The sequence below is a fragment of the Poecilia reticulata genome, chromosome 9 (genome assembly GCF_904066995.2).
Source record: "Poecilia reticulata chromosome 9, P_reticulata-male-v2, whole genome shotgun sequence".
Taxonomy (NCBI): Eukaryota; Metazoa; Chordata; class Actinopteri; order Cyprinodontiformes; family Poeciliidae; genus Poecilia; species Poecilia reticulata.
In genome coordinates this window covers 21,325,351-21,345,056 of record NC_088838.1, presented here as the reverse complement: position 1 = coordinate 21,345,056, position 19,706 = coordinate 21,325,351, and the positions used below count along the sequence as shown (strand labels likewise).

The 19,706-nt window shown below is 36.5% G+C and overlaps 1 protein-coding gene across 6 annotated transcripts in view; it reads right to left on the bottom strand.

The window, feature by feature from the left end:
* Nucleotides 1–19,706, bottom strand: part of grid2 (glutamate receptor, ionotropic, delta 2) — a 446,512-nt gene that overhangs the window by 175,491 nt on the left and 251,315 nt on the right. For all 6 annotated transcript variants that reach the window (XR_014088939.1, XR_014088940.1, XM_081610703.1 and 3 more), the window contains one exon: nt 1,906–1,959. Coding sequence is in view for 4 of the 6 variants with exons in the window: in XM_081610703.1 (XP_081466829.1) it covers nt 1,906–1,959 (54 nt within the window). In the remaining 2 variants the exon portion in view is untranslated. The remainder of the gene's footprint in view (nt 1–1,905; nt 1,960–19,706) is intronic.

Sequence of the window (19,706 nt, the reverse complement as noted above, 5' to 3'; positions counted from 1 at the left end):
CCTCAAAGCCTACTCCCTCAAAAGTGGTTCTTTTCAAAGTCTTTGCCTTATTGGGTTCAGTAGGTTGCATACATTATGAGATGGGGTCTAAAAGCTTCAGGTCACTCTGAAGAATATTAGTTATCAACCACAGTTTTTCCCCCATATGTCTTAACCTTCAGAATTCTGTCTTTAAATGTCTTTTGAGACACAGCTTTAAAACTGTAACATTACATGCTGTAATATTTCTTGATTTACTATGTGTACTGCAAGATGGTTCGCAGCAAATGCTCATCCAAATTTAACAACATTTTGGTCAAACTTGTCTTTCCTTTATGAGTAGCATTGTGAAATGCTTAGACAGTTAACTTACTAAATTTTATTTCTTGATTTTACTTTATGTCAGTGCTGCTGTTGACTCAGCTGACAAAAACATATTAATTGAGAGACAGAAAACGTGGATTAAGATCCATGGCACTTTAGTAAATTGATTAAGATTTCATTAGGCAGATTGCAGGGTTTCCCACAGTGTCATATTTAAGCCTGGCAGGCCACCAGGCTTTACTTGTGCCCCCACCAGGCTTAGCAATGCATTTCTAATAATTATTTTTTATTTTTTTATGTTTGCATTTTTTAAGATTTTATAGCTGGTGTTCAGATATTAATCTTCCAATCTTCCAAAAGCACATAATTATCAAGTGATATTTTCAAATTTCCTGTCAACTTTAAACATTTTTTAACTCAAAAACATGGCGGGCTGCTGAATGAATGACTGCCGAGCGCCCCAACCACCGGGCTTAGCAAGTTTTCTGGGGGAAACCTTGGATTGATACAACTTTGTGCCACTTTGGTAATTATAAATCTGTGGAAACATATATTAAATGTGGGTTTCCTCAAGGTTCAGTTGTCATGCTGATTTTATTTAAAACATATGTTCCTCCTCCTTGTTTAGATTATGGTGTATTACAAAATTAATCCCCATTCATATTATCCTTTTATTCCATATTTTCTCCTTTTTTTTCCTAATTCTCTTCTCTCATCCTTTTTTGGCCCTAAACCCACCTGGCTTGTTTGTTGATGAAAGGGGCTCAATGTTAGTCTCATCTCAACAAAGCACATAGTTCAAGTTAATCCCAGTACAGTGGAGCAAAGTCTGCATATTTACATTTTTAACAGCAGGACAGAAATAACCTTTTCCTGGCATCTCTCCCAATCAGCAGGTGGAATGTTCAAAGTGTTTAAGTGATGCTCATGAAACTTGGTGAGCTGAAAATTACACTTTGCTGTAGTTCTCATTTGTTTTTATCTCATGTACCCCCTGCTTAGGGTGTGTGCGCAATGGGAAGATAAATATGGATTAATGACCAACCTAGTGGCAATGGGCAAAACGTGTCATGTCGTGTTTATACTGCAGGGAAACAGAATGCCAAAGATTACTAATTGGAACAAGGTTGCTATATAGTTTGGAAAACCATGGAATTTGATGTTATTTTTCAGGTCTAAGAAAGTATGAAAAAAGCCAATAGCAGCTGAGAAAAAAAAAAAGATTTGCATGTTCTCTTTCCTGTGTCCTACTTTCCTTCCTTCATTTATTAGGTACACACAGAGAAAGTTGCATACCTTTCACTGTCCTTCATGTTTTTTTATTCATTTATCCCTTGTATACCCTTGTGCCCTTTCTTATTGCAATTACTTGTTATTGTATGTGTTGTTCTTAATTCATTTTCTTTCTAACATTAACTTTTTTTTGTAAAGCGCTTTGATTTTGGTCGAGTATGAATGGTGCAACATGAAAAAGAACATCTTCTGTCTATTTTTAGTACACATCTAAAACCAGAAAGACAAGTAATAACAATTCCAATTATACCTGGAGCAGCAGGAGAACCAAATGCACAAGTAACATTAAATTCTTTCAATGACCCTCACCTCATTAATCAGGATCCAATGACAATCAAAGGCAACCAGGTTGGTCTCCACCACCTGCAAAAGAAAACAACCATCACATACAGCACTGTAGGAAAGAAATCAAAGTAGAAGATTTGAACACCACATAATTTGGGTTTTTGTATGATACTTGGGGGAGTTTATATGATTGACTGCATCTTAAGGCTCTAAATCAGAGATATTATGTCTTCCTGGCCTAAATAACTGGGAAAAAAAGGTATAAAACTTGCTCAAGGTATCAGTCAAAGCAGCAAAGCTTTTTCAAAAACATGCAAATACCCAAAAGCCTGCTTATGTGTCTGCTAGTAGCAAACCCAAAACACACATGCCTGCATTTTAAAATTAAGGTTTTCAGAGTTTACAAATTTTCTCTCTCTTCCAGCAGCAGCTTCTGAAATACATTTTGTGGAACAAACAAAGCAACGAAACAACATGCTTTCCACACAAACAATAAGAAAACTGTCTACATGAATTCTTAATTGTCCAACTTTAATATTTATACATGTCAACTCATAGCCAACACCTAAGCAATTGCTTAACTGGAATGGCATGGACATTTTGGATTTTTACATATCCGGACTAAGCTACTTAAGAGACTTTCCTGTACTTTAAAAAAGAAAATTAAATATGCTATTAAACAACCTTGTTCTTGAAACCTTCAGTATTGAGCAGTAGACTTCACACTCACTAATTTTCTAACTATACGACTGTGTTTTCACCCCCCGTCTGTCCTATCCATCCAGCACAATCTTTGCTCACTTACCCTGCCTCACCTCGACTCTCATCCCATCACTTTTAACTGTCTGAATGCTCAGGGGGTTCTTCTCCATTTGCAACCTGCTTAAGCAACACTACCACCACCCCTGGCACACACTCATATATCATTACCTATAATTGCCTGGGGTGACTATAGAGCAGAGTGCCATAAAACACTGCTTCGACATAAACAAAAGCAACTGCTAAAACGGTGGCAGAACATGGTTAACAGTGAATTAATCCTTCACTCTATCTTCATAAAACTTTTTCACTACAACATTGTGGGTTACCATAAAACACTTGATTTACTGACAACATGGTTGCAACAGTGACAACAATTCTGTCAGGATAAACAATGACAGAGATGTCTCTGTGTCTAATCTGGTAAGATTTCATTTTCATATGTGAACCGACTCTTTGGGTAGCATAAATGAAACACTAACAAAATGTTATGTGTTTTTATGCTCTCTCTGATACCAATTGTAATCTATTGACAAAAAGACAGTGATCCCCCAAAGATGGCCAAATGCAGTTTCAAACTATTTTTACATCAGCTAGACAGATAGATTCACTCACCGGTCACATTATTAGCCATCCTTGTGCAACTGCTCGGTAATATAATCAACAAATAACACGGTAACGACTCAATTAATTTAAAAATAAAAAAAATCATTGTGATAATGGCTTCCATTGAAGAAATGACGATTGACAATGCCATGACTATTAGTGTCTGACAGAATTGTCCATTTCATAAACTACACGCTTAGTGGGATTTTCACACACACATGCACACGCATCTCCTTGTTTATGATTTTGGGAAGTGGTAAAAAAAGAGAAAATATACAGTGAGCATCAGATGTGAGAATGATGGAACATATTGAGAACAGAAGTAAAGGAAGACTGTTTGAAGTGATAGAAAGGCAATAGTAAGCAAAATAAGTCCTTCTTGCAACTAAGGTATGAATACCATCTTTGAACAGACCATATGTTGAACTTTGAAGCAACTGGACTATAGTAGCAAAAGACTACACTGCAGAATACTGCTGTCAGCTAAACGCTAGTAATGCTACATTTAATCCCAGTTTATCAAAAGTTTAGAATAACTGAATTGAAAGATGTTTCCTGGCTTGATGAATCTCAATCTTAGCACCATGTTACAAAAGTCAAATCATCTTAAACTTGTCTGTATGTGATAACTGTGGTCCATTGCTCTCTCTCAGTCACTAGATCTCACTGCAATAGAGTAATGGATTGTGATATTTACATCATGGATGTGTAGCTGACAAAACATCCTCTGCTTAATGATGTAATCGTGTTAATATGGCCTAAAATCTTTTAGTAAGGTTTGCAATGCTTCCCTGAATCAATGTCACATATAATTCCAACAGATTTAACAGCAAAAGGAAATTTGACCCAGTACGAGTAAGGGGAATAAAGTAGCCAGTGAGTACATGCAGCAGACATGAGTGATGAAACAAGCTGTGGGAAATTGAGTTGATTTCCAAGCATCACATTTAGTTTAAAGAAATGACAGCTTGTAGCAAATGTATATAGGATAGAAAATCTCAGTGAAAAATCCACACAACACTGCAGTGCTATATCTGTTTCAGCCACTGAAAAAATATCCAGAAGAGCATCAGAAATGGACGTAAAAGCATTGTAAATGGTAGCAATAATGTCACCGTTAAAGGACCAGAAAAATATAAACATTCAGAATATGGTTAGTTAATTTTCTAAGACAACTGTCTTAGAAGATGTCTCACAAATGTTTTAGTTATTTCAGGGTGAGATTAAAATGCACAAAATGGCAAAATCTGATATAAACTAAAAAGCATAATAAAGAACACTCTTACAAAGTTTCCTTACAAGCAGAGGCGTTAATGTCTGTTTTTCTCACCCAAAAATGTACTAATATACATGTGAATAGAGGGTAAAGGCACAAGTTCAAAATTTGTCTATGTCAACAAGTTATAGTTTCAGCATCATTGAATGCTTAGAAGTAGAGATGTGCCGATCGATCGGCCACCAATCATAATCGGCCGATTTCCGTGAAAAAGTGTATGATCGGTGATCGCCGATCACAGTCTCTTATTGCCGATCAAACAAACCGATCACCTGCATCTCATTTCTCAGCCTACCTGTGCGGCTGGTCTCCTCTTTCCTTCACACTGCGCAAGTGCGCAGCAACAAATCCTAAGCGATGTGGAACTATATCGCACTGAGTGAATGGGGAAGTTTGCGTGTTGCGGTGGAAAATTGAAGCACGTGGGGTGAAGCACTTCAAAATGCATCAACACGACGAATCTAATATGGCATAAGAACAATGGCATACTTGACGGAGTTTGGCTACATCGAGGCTCAATGCAGTAAAAAAGACGATCAGATAGCAGGTAAAGCAGTGCACAGCTACAAACACTCACCCGGATTAGCATAACGGCCAGAAAGCTAAACAAATAACCCGCAAAATTATTTAAGTCTTCGAGCTGCGATGTAAGACGCTGGTTCTGTTCTCGCTGTTGAACCGCTGCTACGAGCTACAGGTAGTAATATTTGACAGACGGAGCGCCGCTTCTGCTCCACCTGGTAGTGACTCTTACACGGAACATCTGCTTAAAGCTGCAGCATCTAACTTAAAAAATACATTTTACATACATATTAAAACTTTTGCTGTCCTAACATGAGACAAATCATCTCTGAAAAAACAATAGATGATCTCTGCCTCCTCCCTGTTCTGTATAAATACTCCGCTCAGTCGGAAACAGCCAATCAGAACTAGCAGTAATCAACTAGCCGCCATGCTATCAGGAAGTTTTCATTCAGTAACTCAGGATTGTTTATTGTAATGGAACCTGTATTTGCCTTTGAATGTTACGTTTTATACTTGAATCTTTTGGCAATGTTGAGAGGCTTTTATTTTGACTTTTTGCATTATTTAGCCACTTCAGAAACTTCATATGTTATCAGTCTGTTAAAGATGATATTATTGATAGCAGTACAATTTGCACAATGCTTGTTTTGTTTTGTTTTTTTCTTGGAAAAAGCTATTTAAAAGCTTTTATCTAAATTAAGGTGAATACATGGTTCCTTTTTCCACATAATGTAACTGTAGTGCTTATGATTAAAAAAAAATAATAATTATGTGACCTGTATCAGTGATCGGTATCGGTGATCGGCCCTCCGGGGTGATCGGTTTTGGTATCGGCAGGAAAAAACCTGATCGGCACATCTCTACTTAGAAGCAATATTTTGTTCCTTTAAAATAACAAATTAGAGCAATTTTGATGCAACAGAACCGAAGCACAATAGAATGCCCTATTTAACATTACGTGAATGAAATATTCACCCCAATAATCCTTCAATGTTATTTTCACAAAGGACTTACAGGGCAAAATGGGTGAAATAATGTAAATATCATCATGCTTCTGTTCCTTGTTTGTATAGAACCACTGCTTGGAGTAAATTATTCTAATTTTTTCCATTATGTCCAACTACTGCCATCCATCTGAACAGATGTTTTAAGCTCATTAGTGAAAAGGCAGATTTGTAGCAGTAGACAAGTCTCTCCAGAGGTTCAAGCTACTCGATAGACTATTTCTGCTTCCTGCATTTCCTCATATACATACACAGAGCTTCACAACTCAATGGCAATACAGCAGATAGGCAAGAGACACCTGCACACGCCTCACCTCAGGTCAAAAAAGAAACTCCTTTGACATCTCTGACCAGTAGTACAGAAGATTTTTTTCCCTACAAATCTTATTCTCTCAAGTTAGAAGATAGAATAAAAATAAACTTTGTGGTATAAGACAGATCCAATCACCCAGTGTCAATAAAAGTAAGCCTTTACTCAAAGTCTTAAGAAGCCACATTGAACCCTGACCACTTGCAATGGCACTGACAACACCAGTCCTGTATGTGTTCCTACTGAGAGACCACGAGACAGTCAAATACTACTTTGGTCCTGCAATGACCTTCATCCACCTGTCACTCCTGGAGGAGTTCAACAAAGACAATAGTTGTTTCTTCCAATCTACTACCTTTAGCTTGTAGTATGGCATACATGTTTGATGCTCTCACAAGTCTAATAGGTAGAAATATATGACCAATGTGGAAGCATTATGCTAAAGAGAAGTTGTTCAGAAAAGCAGACACTCTACCTTGTGCTTCCCTGTAGATGTCAGAGCGTCTCAAACTATGTTCAAGGTTGAGTTCGGACACCCTATAGAAGGTCTATTATGAACTCTTGCATCCATGTTTGCATCTTTTGGTCATGATCCATATTTTATGTGCCTAGGTGAGTGTTAGAATACTAAACTAGTTGAAAGCTTTGCTTGTTGTCTCGGCTCTATGTTCACCACAACAGTTCGCCAAACTTATAGAAGATAAAGCCTCAATGTGTTTTTTTTTTTCATCTCCCACTTCATCCTACCATCATTGATCAATAAAACCCTTAAATACATAAACGCATTTGCTTCTGTGAAAAGCAAAGATGAGATGCTTAAGATCCCAAACCAGATCCATTGAGATTCTGTCCATGGCCACCATATGGAGAAGGTGGGTAGAAATTTTAAGGTTTCTACTTCAAAACCTCAAAAATTTGTCAAAAGTTTTTTTGTTTTTTTTCCATGTACAATCAACATTACCAACTTTAACAGACCAATCACCACAGACGATACAACAGCTGATTTATTGCAGACTATTTTTTTATGTATGGATATTAACTCAACAGTTTAATGAAGAGACAGAATAATGGCAAACAAATGTGTTCATCAAACAGAAAACAGAAAAGTAGAAAGTACTGTTTAAATTATGCTTGTAAACTTAAGAACACAAAGTGGGTGGTAACAATAAATGACTTTCTCTCCTTTAAAAACTATTAAAAATTAGTTGTGTAATGTAATTTCATGCTCTATTTGTGACCAAATCATGCAAGCAGTCTGGAACCCACCCTTCAAACTATGCATATTCAATCACTGTACATAAACATGCAAGCACAAACGGTAAAAACACAAAGTTTTACAAAGAAAACGTCAACATGCGTGTGCACGCATTAATTTTTAAAAGCTGCAGCCCCTAAAGTCCAGCTGCTGCATTATTTAGTCAGGATTTAGACATATTTTTCATCGCAACACACAACATAAAATACTGTGCATCTACATGGCTTAACAAAAACTGCTTTCTGATCACTATAATTAATGTTTCTGTGTCTGCCTGTAAGGGTGCAAGCACACAGCGTCTGTGTCTCATCGTGGGGGTGTGTAATTACTGTTATCATCACAAATCTTCCATTCCACCTGAATAAAGAAAGTTGAAAGACAAAAATACATCCAAGAACAGGGAGGAATGTGGGCCTGTTACAAAGAGAGAGCAAAAGGCAGCTGGAGAAGAAGTGCTAATTTATACTTTTTACACGACATAGTTTATACGTACGCACGTACTCAGCACTTTGATGACATTCTTCTGTTCGTGGTTGCATGAATTTCAAATACATATACTAGTATGAACATAACAAACCATAGTATTTTGAACAATGTAATAACTCTAGTTGCTACATAACTGAACCCCCCTCTAGTACATAGGGGGGTCAGTTGCCGGTCTCCAGTGGTCCCTGGACAATAGCCAGGTACACCCTAGAGAAGTTTCACGTCTATCGCAGGGCAACACAGAGACACACAACCATGCTTGCACACGCACACACAAATATATATCTAAGGGCAAATTGAAGCAATCAGTTGAACTAACGGGTTCAACAGTTGGACTGTTGGAGGAAGCTTGAATTCCCGCAGAGAAACCACAGAGAGCATACAAACTCCATGCAGAAAAACTCCAGGCCAGGATTTTAACCAAATTTCTACCCAAAATAAAAAAGTTAAATCCATGTTAACCAACTGTAACAGTACAAACTGTACATACAGCATTCAAAATACGGTATGAGTAACACCAGATCATTAAAATAACAAATTAAATTATATTTACAACTGCTTAAAAATTACCTTTGTGATCAAGTTGATTTAATTAGACATCTTGCTGCTGCTTGGGACACTAATGTAAGCTGTACAGATATTTCTTGGCTCCATGACTACATTATCAAGCATAAAAAAATCATAGTTGTTCAGATGACATTAAGCATACATTTATTCCTTTTTCAACTTTAATTACCGTAATAATTCTGTATGTACATTTAAAAATGGAAAGGAAGCTACAGGCTCTTGCCACTCTAGTTTTCAGTTCACATGTTTCAAATTCAAATGTGTATTTTTGATCATCCTGTAGTTAGTTTGTGCAAACAAATTCAATTAAATATAACTTTCTCTGTTTTGTTAGATGTATTATGGACATGAACAAACAACAAGATTCATACTAAGAAATATAACTAACTGATTCATGAAAGGTAAGGGTGAAAGTAAAATATGCTGCATTGTAATGAAAATGTATTTATTCTAAACAGGTATTACATCTTAAAAATGTGTGCATGGATCAATAAATAGAGAAAGTATTTTAGCAAAACAATGTCATTGAACCTAAACTATAAAACTGAAGCATTGGAAGTGTTACTTTTGTAATTCTTTTTTATTAAACTCAAACAATAAAGACAAAGGACATATTTTTGTGGGTAATCCACCTGCTTGACATTAACTAAAGGGGGGATATTAAACTTAATTCATCTTTTTCTGCTTTGATTTGCTTCATTATTGCTGAATCAGAGGACCTTTCAGTCTTTGGAGTCATTGTAAATGCAGAAGGAAAGCAGGTAAACATCACCATATATGCAGCATGCTTGTATCAACAAGAGGGAGAAATACTAACAAATGGCAGGGGGAGTGCAGAGGACTGGATAATATGCCTTGCAGGGTTCCAAAGTTGCACCGCCTGCAATTTTCCTTTATAAGAGACTTTCTATTTGGTGTAGTAGATTAAGTCTTTTCAAGTCAAACACACCCATTCCAAGTGAAGTCATACGCCATTGTTGTGACAGTTCAACTCAAGTTCAAAATCTTTTATGAATCATCTCATCCATTGTAGAACCACTGAAATCTGTGACATGAGTTTGCGTACGTCTTATGACACGTCTGTTAATTGTACTTAATGATGGACAAGGCTTGTGAAGGTCCAAAACACACTTCTTAAAAACGTGCCTTATTTTCTTTTGATTTTTGCATTCTTGCATTCAAACTCTCGAAAGTATTTCCAGAAATATAAAAAGATAAATAACTTAAGCAAACAAAAAGTCATCCTGAGGTCAATTAAATTGAGCTCAAGTTACATCTTTGAAATAAGAATTTCTATCTAAAATAACATCATCGGTTTGCCTTCTCTTAACTAGCTATAACTTCATAGCTTGCCTGCCAGAATGTTCAACCGAGAAAATCTATTACATAAAAATCTTTACACTCAAACCCTTTTACTTTTTATTTTTCCTTCCCTGGTTTTACATTATTGTGTTTTTACACGTGAATGTGAAGTGTACTGTGCTCTTTGGGAGGGTATAGCACAGAACAAGTGAGACAGGTGAACACAAATTGGAGACTTAATATGTATGTATCCTGGTAGTAGTTTTACTGGTGCAAACTTATATGCAAAATGTGTGTCAGTTTGTCAGATGAAAGTAATGGCATTACCTTCATCACTGAGGAGGAGGAAGAGACAAGCAGCAGGTAAAAGGGTGTGAGTTTATGACATCCTTGGAGCTAGAGGAGTTTCGAGTATATTTAGATGGCTAACCATTAATTGCTTTCGGATCTGCCTCAGACTCATTGGGGAACCATTTGGTTGTCTGTTGACATGTTGGAAACCATTTCAACAAGAGATTTATTTAAAAAACAAAAAAAAGGTTGAGAACATGGGAGTGATTGGGTCTAAAGCTATGAATGTTCACAAACAGAAACTCAAATATACATGCTTGTGTATGTTTCTCCCTTATTAAACATATAAAAAATGTCAGCATGTAGTATTGTATCCAAGTTATAATTTCTTTAACTTTAGTACAGTGCACAAAGATTGACTTCACAAACCTGAATTGATGTAGAGGTCGGACTGGGACTGCATTATTGCTTTGAAGGTTACAAAGTCTTTTCCCAAAGTTTTTGTGTCAAATTCCATATCTATGCATCCAATTTCTAAGCTGAAATCAAATAGAAACAAAACACTGAATCAAGTCCTATGTACTAAACTTTGAATCAAATATTAAACAAGTCATTTGATAAAGCATGTTATTTGTTCACAAAGTAATTATGAACAACTTGTTAATTCTTGATTAACTGGAGTTCCAAGTTTAATTTATGGAACAATCTCAGGACACATAACAGCTTTTTTTTATTGATTATGTGACAAACTTTTTAAGGGAACGTTTAAAGACGAACATTTTCAGGGGAAGATTCCATAAAATATATGTGATATTTTATCTAAATATATTTGATGAGAACAGCTTACAAATGTGAATAGCTATGACTTTAAATTAAATTATTTTAAATTGATTTTCTCAGCCAAGTTGCCAAAAAAATATAAGCAGACTAATCCATCACAAGAAACAGTAACTGCATTCCTGTGCAAATGGTCTCCTTTAACAACAACAGTACAAATGTGTTTTTCTCATTAATATTAGAGCATTACCAGATTTCTGAAATAGCCATCAAATTATGCATACAGCAGTAAATGTAATCTATCTGATCAAGCTGACTTTCTACTGATCACACAGGAGAAGTTACAACTTTACTGTCTGCCAGATGTGTAATAGTCTGACTCCACATACTGTGTTTTAGCACAGGGCAACAGCACTGAGAATGGAATCACACTGAATAGTCGGATGAAATCATTCAGTTTGAATGAGGGGCGTACTGGCAACTTCACTGCTGCAATGGTGGGTACAAAGGTTTAAATTATAAGTGAGAGCGTACAACTCTTTGTGTTACTTCAGTCTGATTGAAGATCAAGTTCCATGGCTTGACTCCATACTTCTGATTTACGGCAAAGAGAGTCTACTCTAGCCTGAGATAACCCTACCTGCGACATTTCAGCAACCTTCTTCTGCTGCTGCCATGCTCTGGCTTTATTTATGCTTGATTGTATCTGTATTTGTGAGCACGCTAGCGCTGGAGGATATAAATTATTTTCTCTACGGTTTAATCTAACTCTATATTCCTCTCAAGAGGAACTGTGTGCTTATATAATTTATGAGTGCAAAAAGATGGACAAGCACAGTCATCTTTAAACAGGACTCCGTGGCAGACATCCCACAACCACACTTGCTGTCAAAACTGCTAATCTGAAGCCTTTTGTTTGCTTCTCTATTATCATGTCAAGTAAATGAATAGATGAACTATAGTTTTATATCATATTTTAGCTCTAAAATTCATAAACAATAATGCTTTAGCAAATCCCTCGCAATTAACCAGTGCAATGAGTGGACTGATGAGTCTGGAACTGGAGAAACATTGTGGAGAAATGGAGTTCAATGTAATCAAATTGAATGCACTGGACCATACCATGAGTCACATGGGTATCAAAGGTCTGTGTAATTCTTTCCAACAGCTAATGACTGTAAATTACTACCAATGCAACGTTTAATTAGTTTGATGCAGTCATGGTCACACACCAATGATTTACAAAGTCTGGTAAGGTTGTGCTTTTATTCCTACAGTTAAAGGGGAAAAAAGAGGATGCGACGTACAAAGAACTATAGATTTAGTATACTTATTTAGATGGTTTTCTGTTTGCTTCAAAAAATGTCCAAGAATATTGTTATTCTACAAACTTTTGCTGATCAGATTTTTCACCTCCATTCTTCTACGCACAAAAACACAGACAGTGAGCTGTCATAGTCAACAAATGCCACAAAAATCTTGTCGTGACAAGGTCTTGCCCTGCTCACTAACCAATCCAGCAAAACATCAGTATTATTGATCAATCACATTCTTTCTGATGAAAATGTAAGGAAAAAGGGCAGCAGACTTTTTTTTTTTCTTTTACTTTTTGTCCTACTCAGCAGACGTTTTATATGAGCTGGTCTCTACTTTTTCTTTATTCTATCTGAAAAAATCTTTAGCAACAGAGGTCTTACATTTCATATGCTGATATGGCAAAGGGTAAGAGCACCAACATGCTATACATTTATCATACCGAAAATGGGGGAGTCGTGTGTGCTGGCAGGAGCAAACTAGACCCAGGCACACACTGGCCTTTCAGTTTATTGATCTCACCACAGCTCCAAGCACTACGAAATCCACAGAGGCCATGTATAACCCACACACCGCACAACAACCTCCAGCAAATATGACAATATTCAACTTGACATTTAGATGTGGATGAATCAATGGCTGAAACGAATAGAATCAGCTGTCTTTATGGTCCAAAGTGCACAGTTGTGTGTACACAGTGTGAATGGGTAGGCTGACGTGAAAGTTCTTGGTGGTCTTGTGTTCTTAATTGATCTGCCAGCTGCTTTTCAAGAACTACAGTGGGATTTTACTGTTGATATTATATATGTCATAGCTTATAAGTATCCATAAACAAAATGGGGGTCTAATAAAAGTTCTAAGATTTGGCTGCATATTAAAGAAAATATGACCAAAAATGCAATGAAAGACTTAATAATCTGTGTCAATTGTAGTAATGTTGACCCTGCAAGCAACAACTTATTGTTGACAGCAATGGTCAAGTAATCAATTGCAACATATTTCTTTTCTTTATCAAGCTATAAGAATTATGTTTAACTGTATGTTTAAAAGTTGTTACTCATTCTATTACATGCTATGGAGCAGAGGTCTTCAACTCCAAGACCCTGTTTTAGAACTTTATTCTACAACTTAAACACTGAAAGTAATTCATGAGCTTCAAATAAAATTTGTAATTATTACCACTATAACTACTCCTACTCACCCTACTATACAAGTCAGTAGGACAGGAGGTGTCGGGAATTTTGCAGTCTATAACAGGACACCCATTTAAGAAGTTGAAATGTCAGTTGTTGCCAATTTCTTTTTATTGAAAAAGGAATGTAAAGTTGGCTCACTTTGTCCATTTTGGCAATTTATTAGGACCGTGGCATCCTAGTGTTTACTACTGATTTGTTTACTATTTTACTGTTCCTTCGGCTCGACTCGGCACAATGGGGAGCAGAACTTTCTCCCACTAAACTCCAAACTCTGGAATCGTCTCCTTCATGACATTCCCAACACCGATACTCTATACCTATGTTCAAGTTTAAGATTGCTTACACATTGTGATTGCCTATTCTTCTCGAATCGTTGGTGTGTACCGCTTCTTGTTATGTTGCTTGATCTGCACAATGTCTTTGAGTGCTCTGAAAAGCACTTCTAAATAAAACGTGAAATTACTATTATAATGTTATTTTAAAACAGAACATATCATTACGCAATATACTAAGTTGGATAATATAATTAATAAAGTAAAATACATAAATCCTCATTCCCAAGATATTTTACTACATTTATGTCTTGTAATTTTTTGTGTGTGCAACCATGAAATATTGGCTTACTAAACAGTACTCTAGAATAAACCTTTTTCATCCAATACTGTACCACACACAACCACACAAACAAAGACATAATGTTCTATGTTGGTAGAATTTTTTACATTTTCCAGAACTTATGCCTTAGAGATAGTTAAAAATCCAATCAGGGAGAATCCAAGTCATCCCAACATTAACATGTACACTTTGTGCACAAGAGGTCATTGTATGACATTTTCTTGCAGTGTGTATTAATGAGTGGTGATGTGAAATCTCATAACATGTAATGAAGTTGTAACCAGTGGGGGCATAAAAGGAGGTCATAGTAGAGTCAGAGCCTAATGGCTGGTGTTTGAGCGAGTGAGCCATGAAAGGAATAACCAGCTGTATATGGTGGAGAGCAGCAGCTGTTATGGCCCTCAATTACACATCCGATTTGGCCTCCAGAGGTTGAAGCATATGCTATAGTTTTCCGCCAGAAGAGCTGACCTTACACTGCACTCGAGTTTTAGTTTAATGCCGAGTGTAGCTTGACGTCATAGAAGTAATTTAGACAAATTTTAACCATGTTTTCCTTTTTTTTCATGATGTTGAGTGCACAAAAAACTTGATTCCAATGTTATAAAACTATCAAAGAGGGCTATAAAATACTGAATGATAATTTTCTGAGCTTTAAACCTCCTGCTAAATGACTGTTCTATTAATATTCAAATGTAACTTGCTGCAAAACCAATTGCCCTTTAGGGACAGGTGAATAAAGCCAATTTAAGTTAATTGAAAAGTGATCTGCTTTGAACAATTTGATACATCTGACAAAACAGCTACATGCTTTTCCTATTTCCATCACTTGAGACATTTCATAGCCAAGTTCTTGTGATGACTATTTTGCTTCTCAAGTGATGAATATTTAGACTTTTCTGTAATTGGAAATTTCACTAACAAAAACACATTTTGATTTCTAAAAACAGGTTTTAATTTTCTAGAAAGCAAAAGGCAAAAAAAAAATTGTACATTACATGTTTAATATTTTTGGTGACAGATGAGAGAGATGTTATAAGGCAGAAGTCCCCAAACTTTTTCCTGTGAGGGCCACATAACTGTTCCCTTCTCTGGTGGGGGGCCGGAGTCAGTTTGTAACACGTTTATCACCTGCGCTGCCGATTTTTACCCAGAAAGCACATGGGCAAAAACCGTTAGTGAAACGGTCACTGGGACTGACTAGTATATATTTCATTGAGGGAAACCTGGAATGTGGCTTTCATAACAAACACGTGTGTTATTCTGCTCTACCGCTAGCAAACAACCATACTGATTAAATAACATAAAAGTCAAGCAGTTCCCTAAAAGTCCAACAGATGGCCCCAATGCGCCATGCAAAACAAAACACCCACAGTTTACAGGACACACTTCCTGCTAAAGATTCGTAGTTTGGGGACCACTGTTATAAGGCCATGTTCACACTTAGACGAGCAAAAATATCTGGGAAAAAAAAGGGGGATCTGAAAATGTCTTTGCCCACATGACAGAATGCAGGTCCTCAGAAAATTATTTGATATGTATGCCGTGCCAACCGGTGACATTGTAACACTACCAGAGAACGGCACAAAAAAACATATCAAATGGTGCCATATTGGTTATTTGTTACTATGCAAATAACTAAGCAGATGATATGTAGTTTTGCATGCAAGATTGAATGAGCAACATTGCTAATTGGCTAGAAGAGAAGAGGTAAATCAATCAGATTGTAAACTGAAGTTATGGGTAAAATATCTTACTTATACAGCCAACAAGTACAAAAATATATAAAACCAACCACTAAGATAAAACGCAGTATTTTTTTTTCATGTTTGTTGGATCTCTTTATTTATTTAGAAAAATAAAAAACCTCCATGTTTTATCTTGTTGTAGACTTCAGTTAAAGCTGCATTCAGAAAGGTTGTAAAAAATGATGAAACTTATTCCTGACTTGAACTTGCGCGTGGTGTAATGTTTGATATCACTAACAACTAACAAAACACAAAGCTATAAAATATTACAAATACACTTTTATTAAATAGTTAAAACGGCTTAGTCATTTTCACTCTTCAAACTTCTGAATTTAATGGATGTTTCTAAAGCCATGCTTTGTGCTGTCAAGAAGAACTAAAACATGCTCAGAAAGAAAAAGTGTCTTCTTAAAAGCCACTTTGTTGTTTGCAGCCATTCATCCATACATAATAATAAGCTTTTGGGAAATACAACCATCTCTTTTTTTTATTTTAGCTGTTAGACATACTTAGAGCAACTCTGTGGTTTGTATTGAAACGCTCCATTCTTTCCTTCGGTTTCTGTGTCTTTCCTCAAAGTCAACCATCCATGATCATTGTCCTGTTTGTTCTTCTTTGTGGTCACTTTCATTTTAGCTGTTCTCCATTTTGATTTGATTATGCTTAACACATTCTGATCTGTTTTAACACATTCTGATCTGTTTTTCTTGTAGTATTACAGTTCTTAATTTGACAGTAAAGCATAACAGTAAAGAGAAATGGGGGCAAAACGTTAATCTTAGAAGGGTATTATGTATTTTGCAGGCACATTTTATAACAATCGACTAAAAATGCTGTATATATCAAACATAACTTAAGCAAAATTTGACTCTGCAACATAACACCTTTAAATCGCCTCTTAATGAATCTCCTGCTCTTTTTAACACTCTGTCTTCAGCACATCATCACAACAATGCTGCTCCATTATGTTGTCTACAACCATTTTTAGGGGCGTTTACTTCAAGTGAAGTAGTTTTCATGATAAGCTCAGCAGACTTCCACCAGGCGTTTGCTAATTACTGCCGCCGCTAGTCTGGAGGAGACAGGCGGTGCCCTGTGAGGCGAAAGCTTTGTGAGAGCAAGCATTTCTTCACCCTGAAATGGCTGCCGTGGGAGATTCAAGGATTTCTCAAACATGAATGAAAGAATCAAAGCAGCACTCCAGGTTTGTTTTTAATGATGGAATAACATTATGACATGATATAAAGTTTTTAAAAAAGTTAACGTTACATATTGCCACCCCCACCTCACTTTTAAATGCCAGTACTTTTCCTCTAAACCTCACTCCATGTACCAAATATTTCACAAATAATGTATATTTGATTTTTTATTATTATTATTATGCACCTCACCTCACTGACAGAGGTAAACATCTAGGGAGTAGACGTTGAGATATTGGACTCTTAGTACCTGGGTGTTCACTTGAACAACAAACTGGCTGGACTCATAAGACTAATGCTCTTTAAAGGAGGGGTCAGTAGAGACAATCCCCACCGAGTAGGCTGAGGTCTTTTGGACAGCAGGGGATGCACCTCAAGGTCCTCTTTGACTTTGTGGTGGTATCAGCCATCTTTTATGGTGTAATATGATGGAGTAGAATTTTCTCTACAGCGGAGAGGAAGAGGTTACAAATCAGGAATACCAGCGGTGTACTTGGATGCACCCTCAACCCAGTGCGGTTGGTAGGAGACAGAAGGACTCTGATGGGCAATTTCTCCTATACTATGCATGACACTGTTGCTGAATTGGAGAGCTCCTTCAGTGACAGAGTGCAGCATCCTAAATGCACAAAGGAGCGTTATTGTAGGTCGTTCCTCCCAGCAGTTGTCAGACTTTGTAACCATCACTGCTCCCATCAAAATCAATATGTTTTTACATACATGCTGGAGTTTGCACAATCATCTACTCTGTTGTCATTTTCAAGTAATTTTTCTTTTGTTATTGCACATTTGTTTTTCATCATTTATATACTGTATTAAGGTATTAGGGCACTCTAAATAGTCTGTCTCTATTGATCGATAGCGTTACTAAGATTTACAAATGTGTGATTTATTTGCCAAGTGGACACAGAGTGGAATGGGTTTCCTACGTAAGACTGACTGCAGAACTTAGGAAGTCTGTTGTGTTAATGCTCGATACACATGTACAATATGTACATTGCAAAAGGATCCAGACCCAGATGCACACCTCTTGGATCATGAGTATCTCTAATGACTACACTATTATATTATTACTATTTACTATTATTATTGTTGTTGTTGTTAGTCGTGTTTTTTAAATAAAATGTTATTGGGAAGGTCAGTCTAATAGTCTACTAAATGAGCCACAACAGCCCCAAACTGTAATATTACAAAGCTCTTATAATTAGAGTTATATGCACATTTAATGGAGATATAAATATAGCAAAAGGGTGGAGAGTTTAAATGGCACTGAGTGCATAAGGACTGGTAAATGCACAAGTTTGTATGAGAGTTTAAGCAGAAACAGAGGAAATAAGTAGGAAAAAGGCAACTGATAAGCACATTGGAAAACTGAAATTGAGATGACATGTTTACACACAAACATATCTGTAGCCCCATTAGTGGCTGTACCAGCAGCAGTCAATAGCGCTAACCTTTGATGCTACTTACACACATACACAGACACACAAACAGCCCTCAGTCCTGTAGCTGAAACGCCTATAATCACTGGGCTCCCAGTTTTGTGAGCGCAGATAAAGCTTTAATGTCATCCCACAACACACATACTGGCACCCTGTTTATTAAGATAAGACCATAATGTCATCGCTGCGTTGTGATAAAGTTCAAGGGGAAAACCAATGCTTGAGTCCTTTTGCTCTTTTAAATGCAGTGAAAGGTGGTAGAGAGGAAATACTCTCTTTTCAGGTAAGTGTGTCATGGTAAAATGTGAGTCTGCACTAATATGTTTGATTATTGTGTCACGGTTTAAAACAGACCGGGATCATCAGTTTCTGGGACACTATACCCAATCTGATTTGATGTGTGGTGAAGATGGAGTATTTATTCATCTGTACATAACTGAGCAAAATGAAAATAAAGCTCCTTAAGATCTACACTGCCCTATGAATGAAAGTGGATTAAAGTTTAGTCTTTTTAAATATTGATCTTGTTCTCTCAACTCTTGTGTATGTTTTAGTTCTAGAGAGATTCATTTTCATAGCTTACAATACTATATTCATACTCGTACATTAGCCAGCTAAAATTGTGAAAACTTTGTCTATTTTGGCTGCACTACATGAGACTTCACTTTGTCCACAGAACGCAGCACCAAAGCCAGTAGCTGGCTCAATTCATACATTTTTTGGTCTGAATACCTCATAATAACAATAAAAAGTTAAGCTAACATCCCTCTACAATAACAGATAACTGAATTTTTTTTGGGGTACTTTTGTTAACTAAAGAATTATAATAAAAGAGCTGATTAAAAAAAAGCATCACACTGAGTAAATACCTATTATGCTTAAAAATGTATCCATTAAATTAATTTACCCAATTCTTATGCTGTACTGACCTCTACCTCTATTAGACTGACCTTCCCAATAGCATTTCTTGACAAACAATGCGTCATTCTTTCCATCCTCTCCCTGTTGTTTAATTATGCAACTTCTCCTATTGATTTACTCCTGTCCTTTATGCTCTATAATTAGAGGCCTGCATTTATTCCCAGCACTTCATTGCCACAACAAAGACATTGAAGCAATGACAAATGATCTGTTTGTAAATAAAACGGGATAA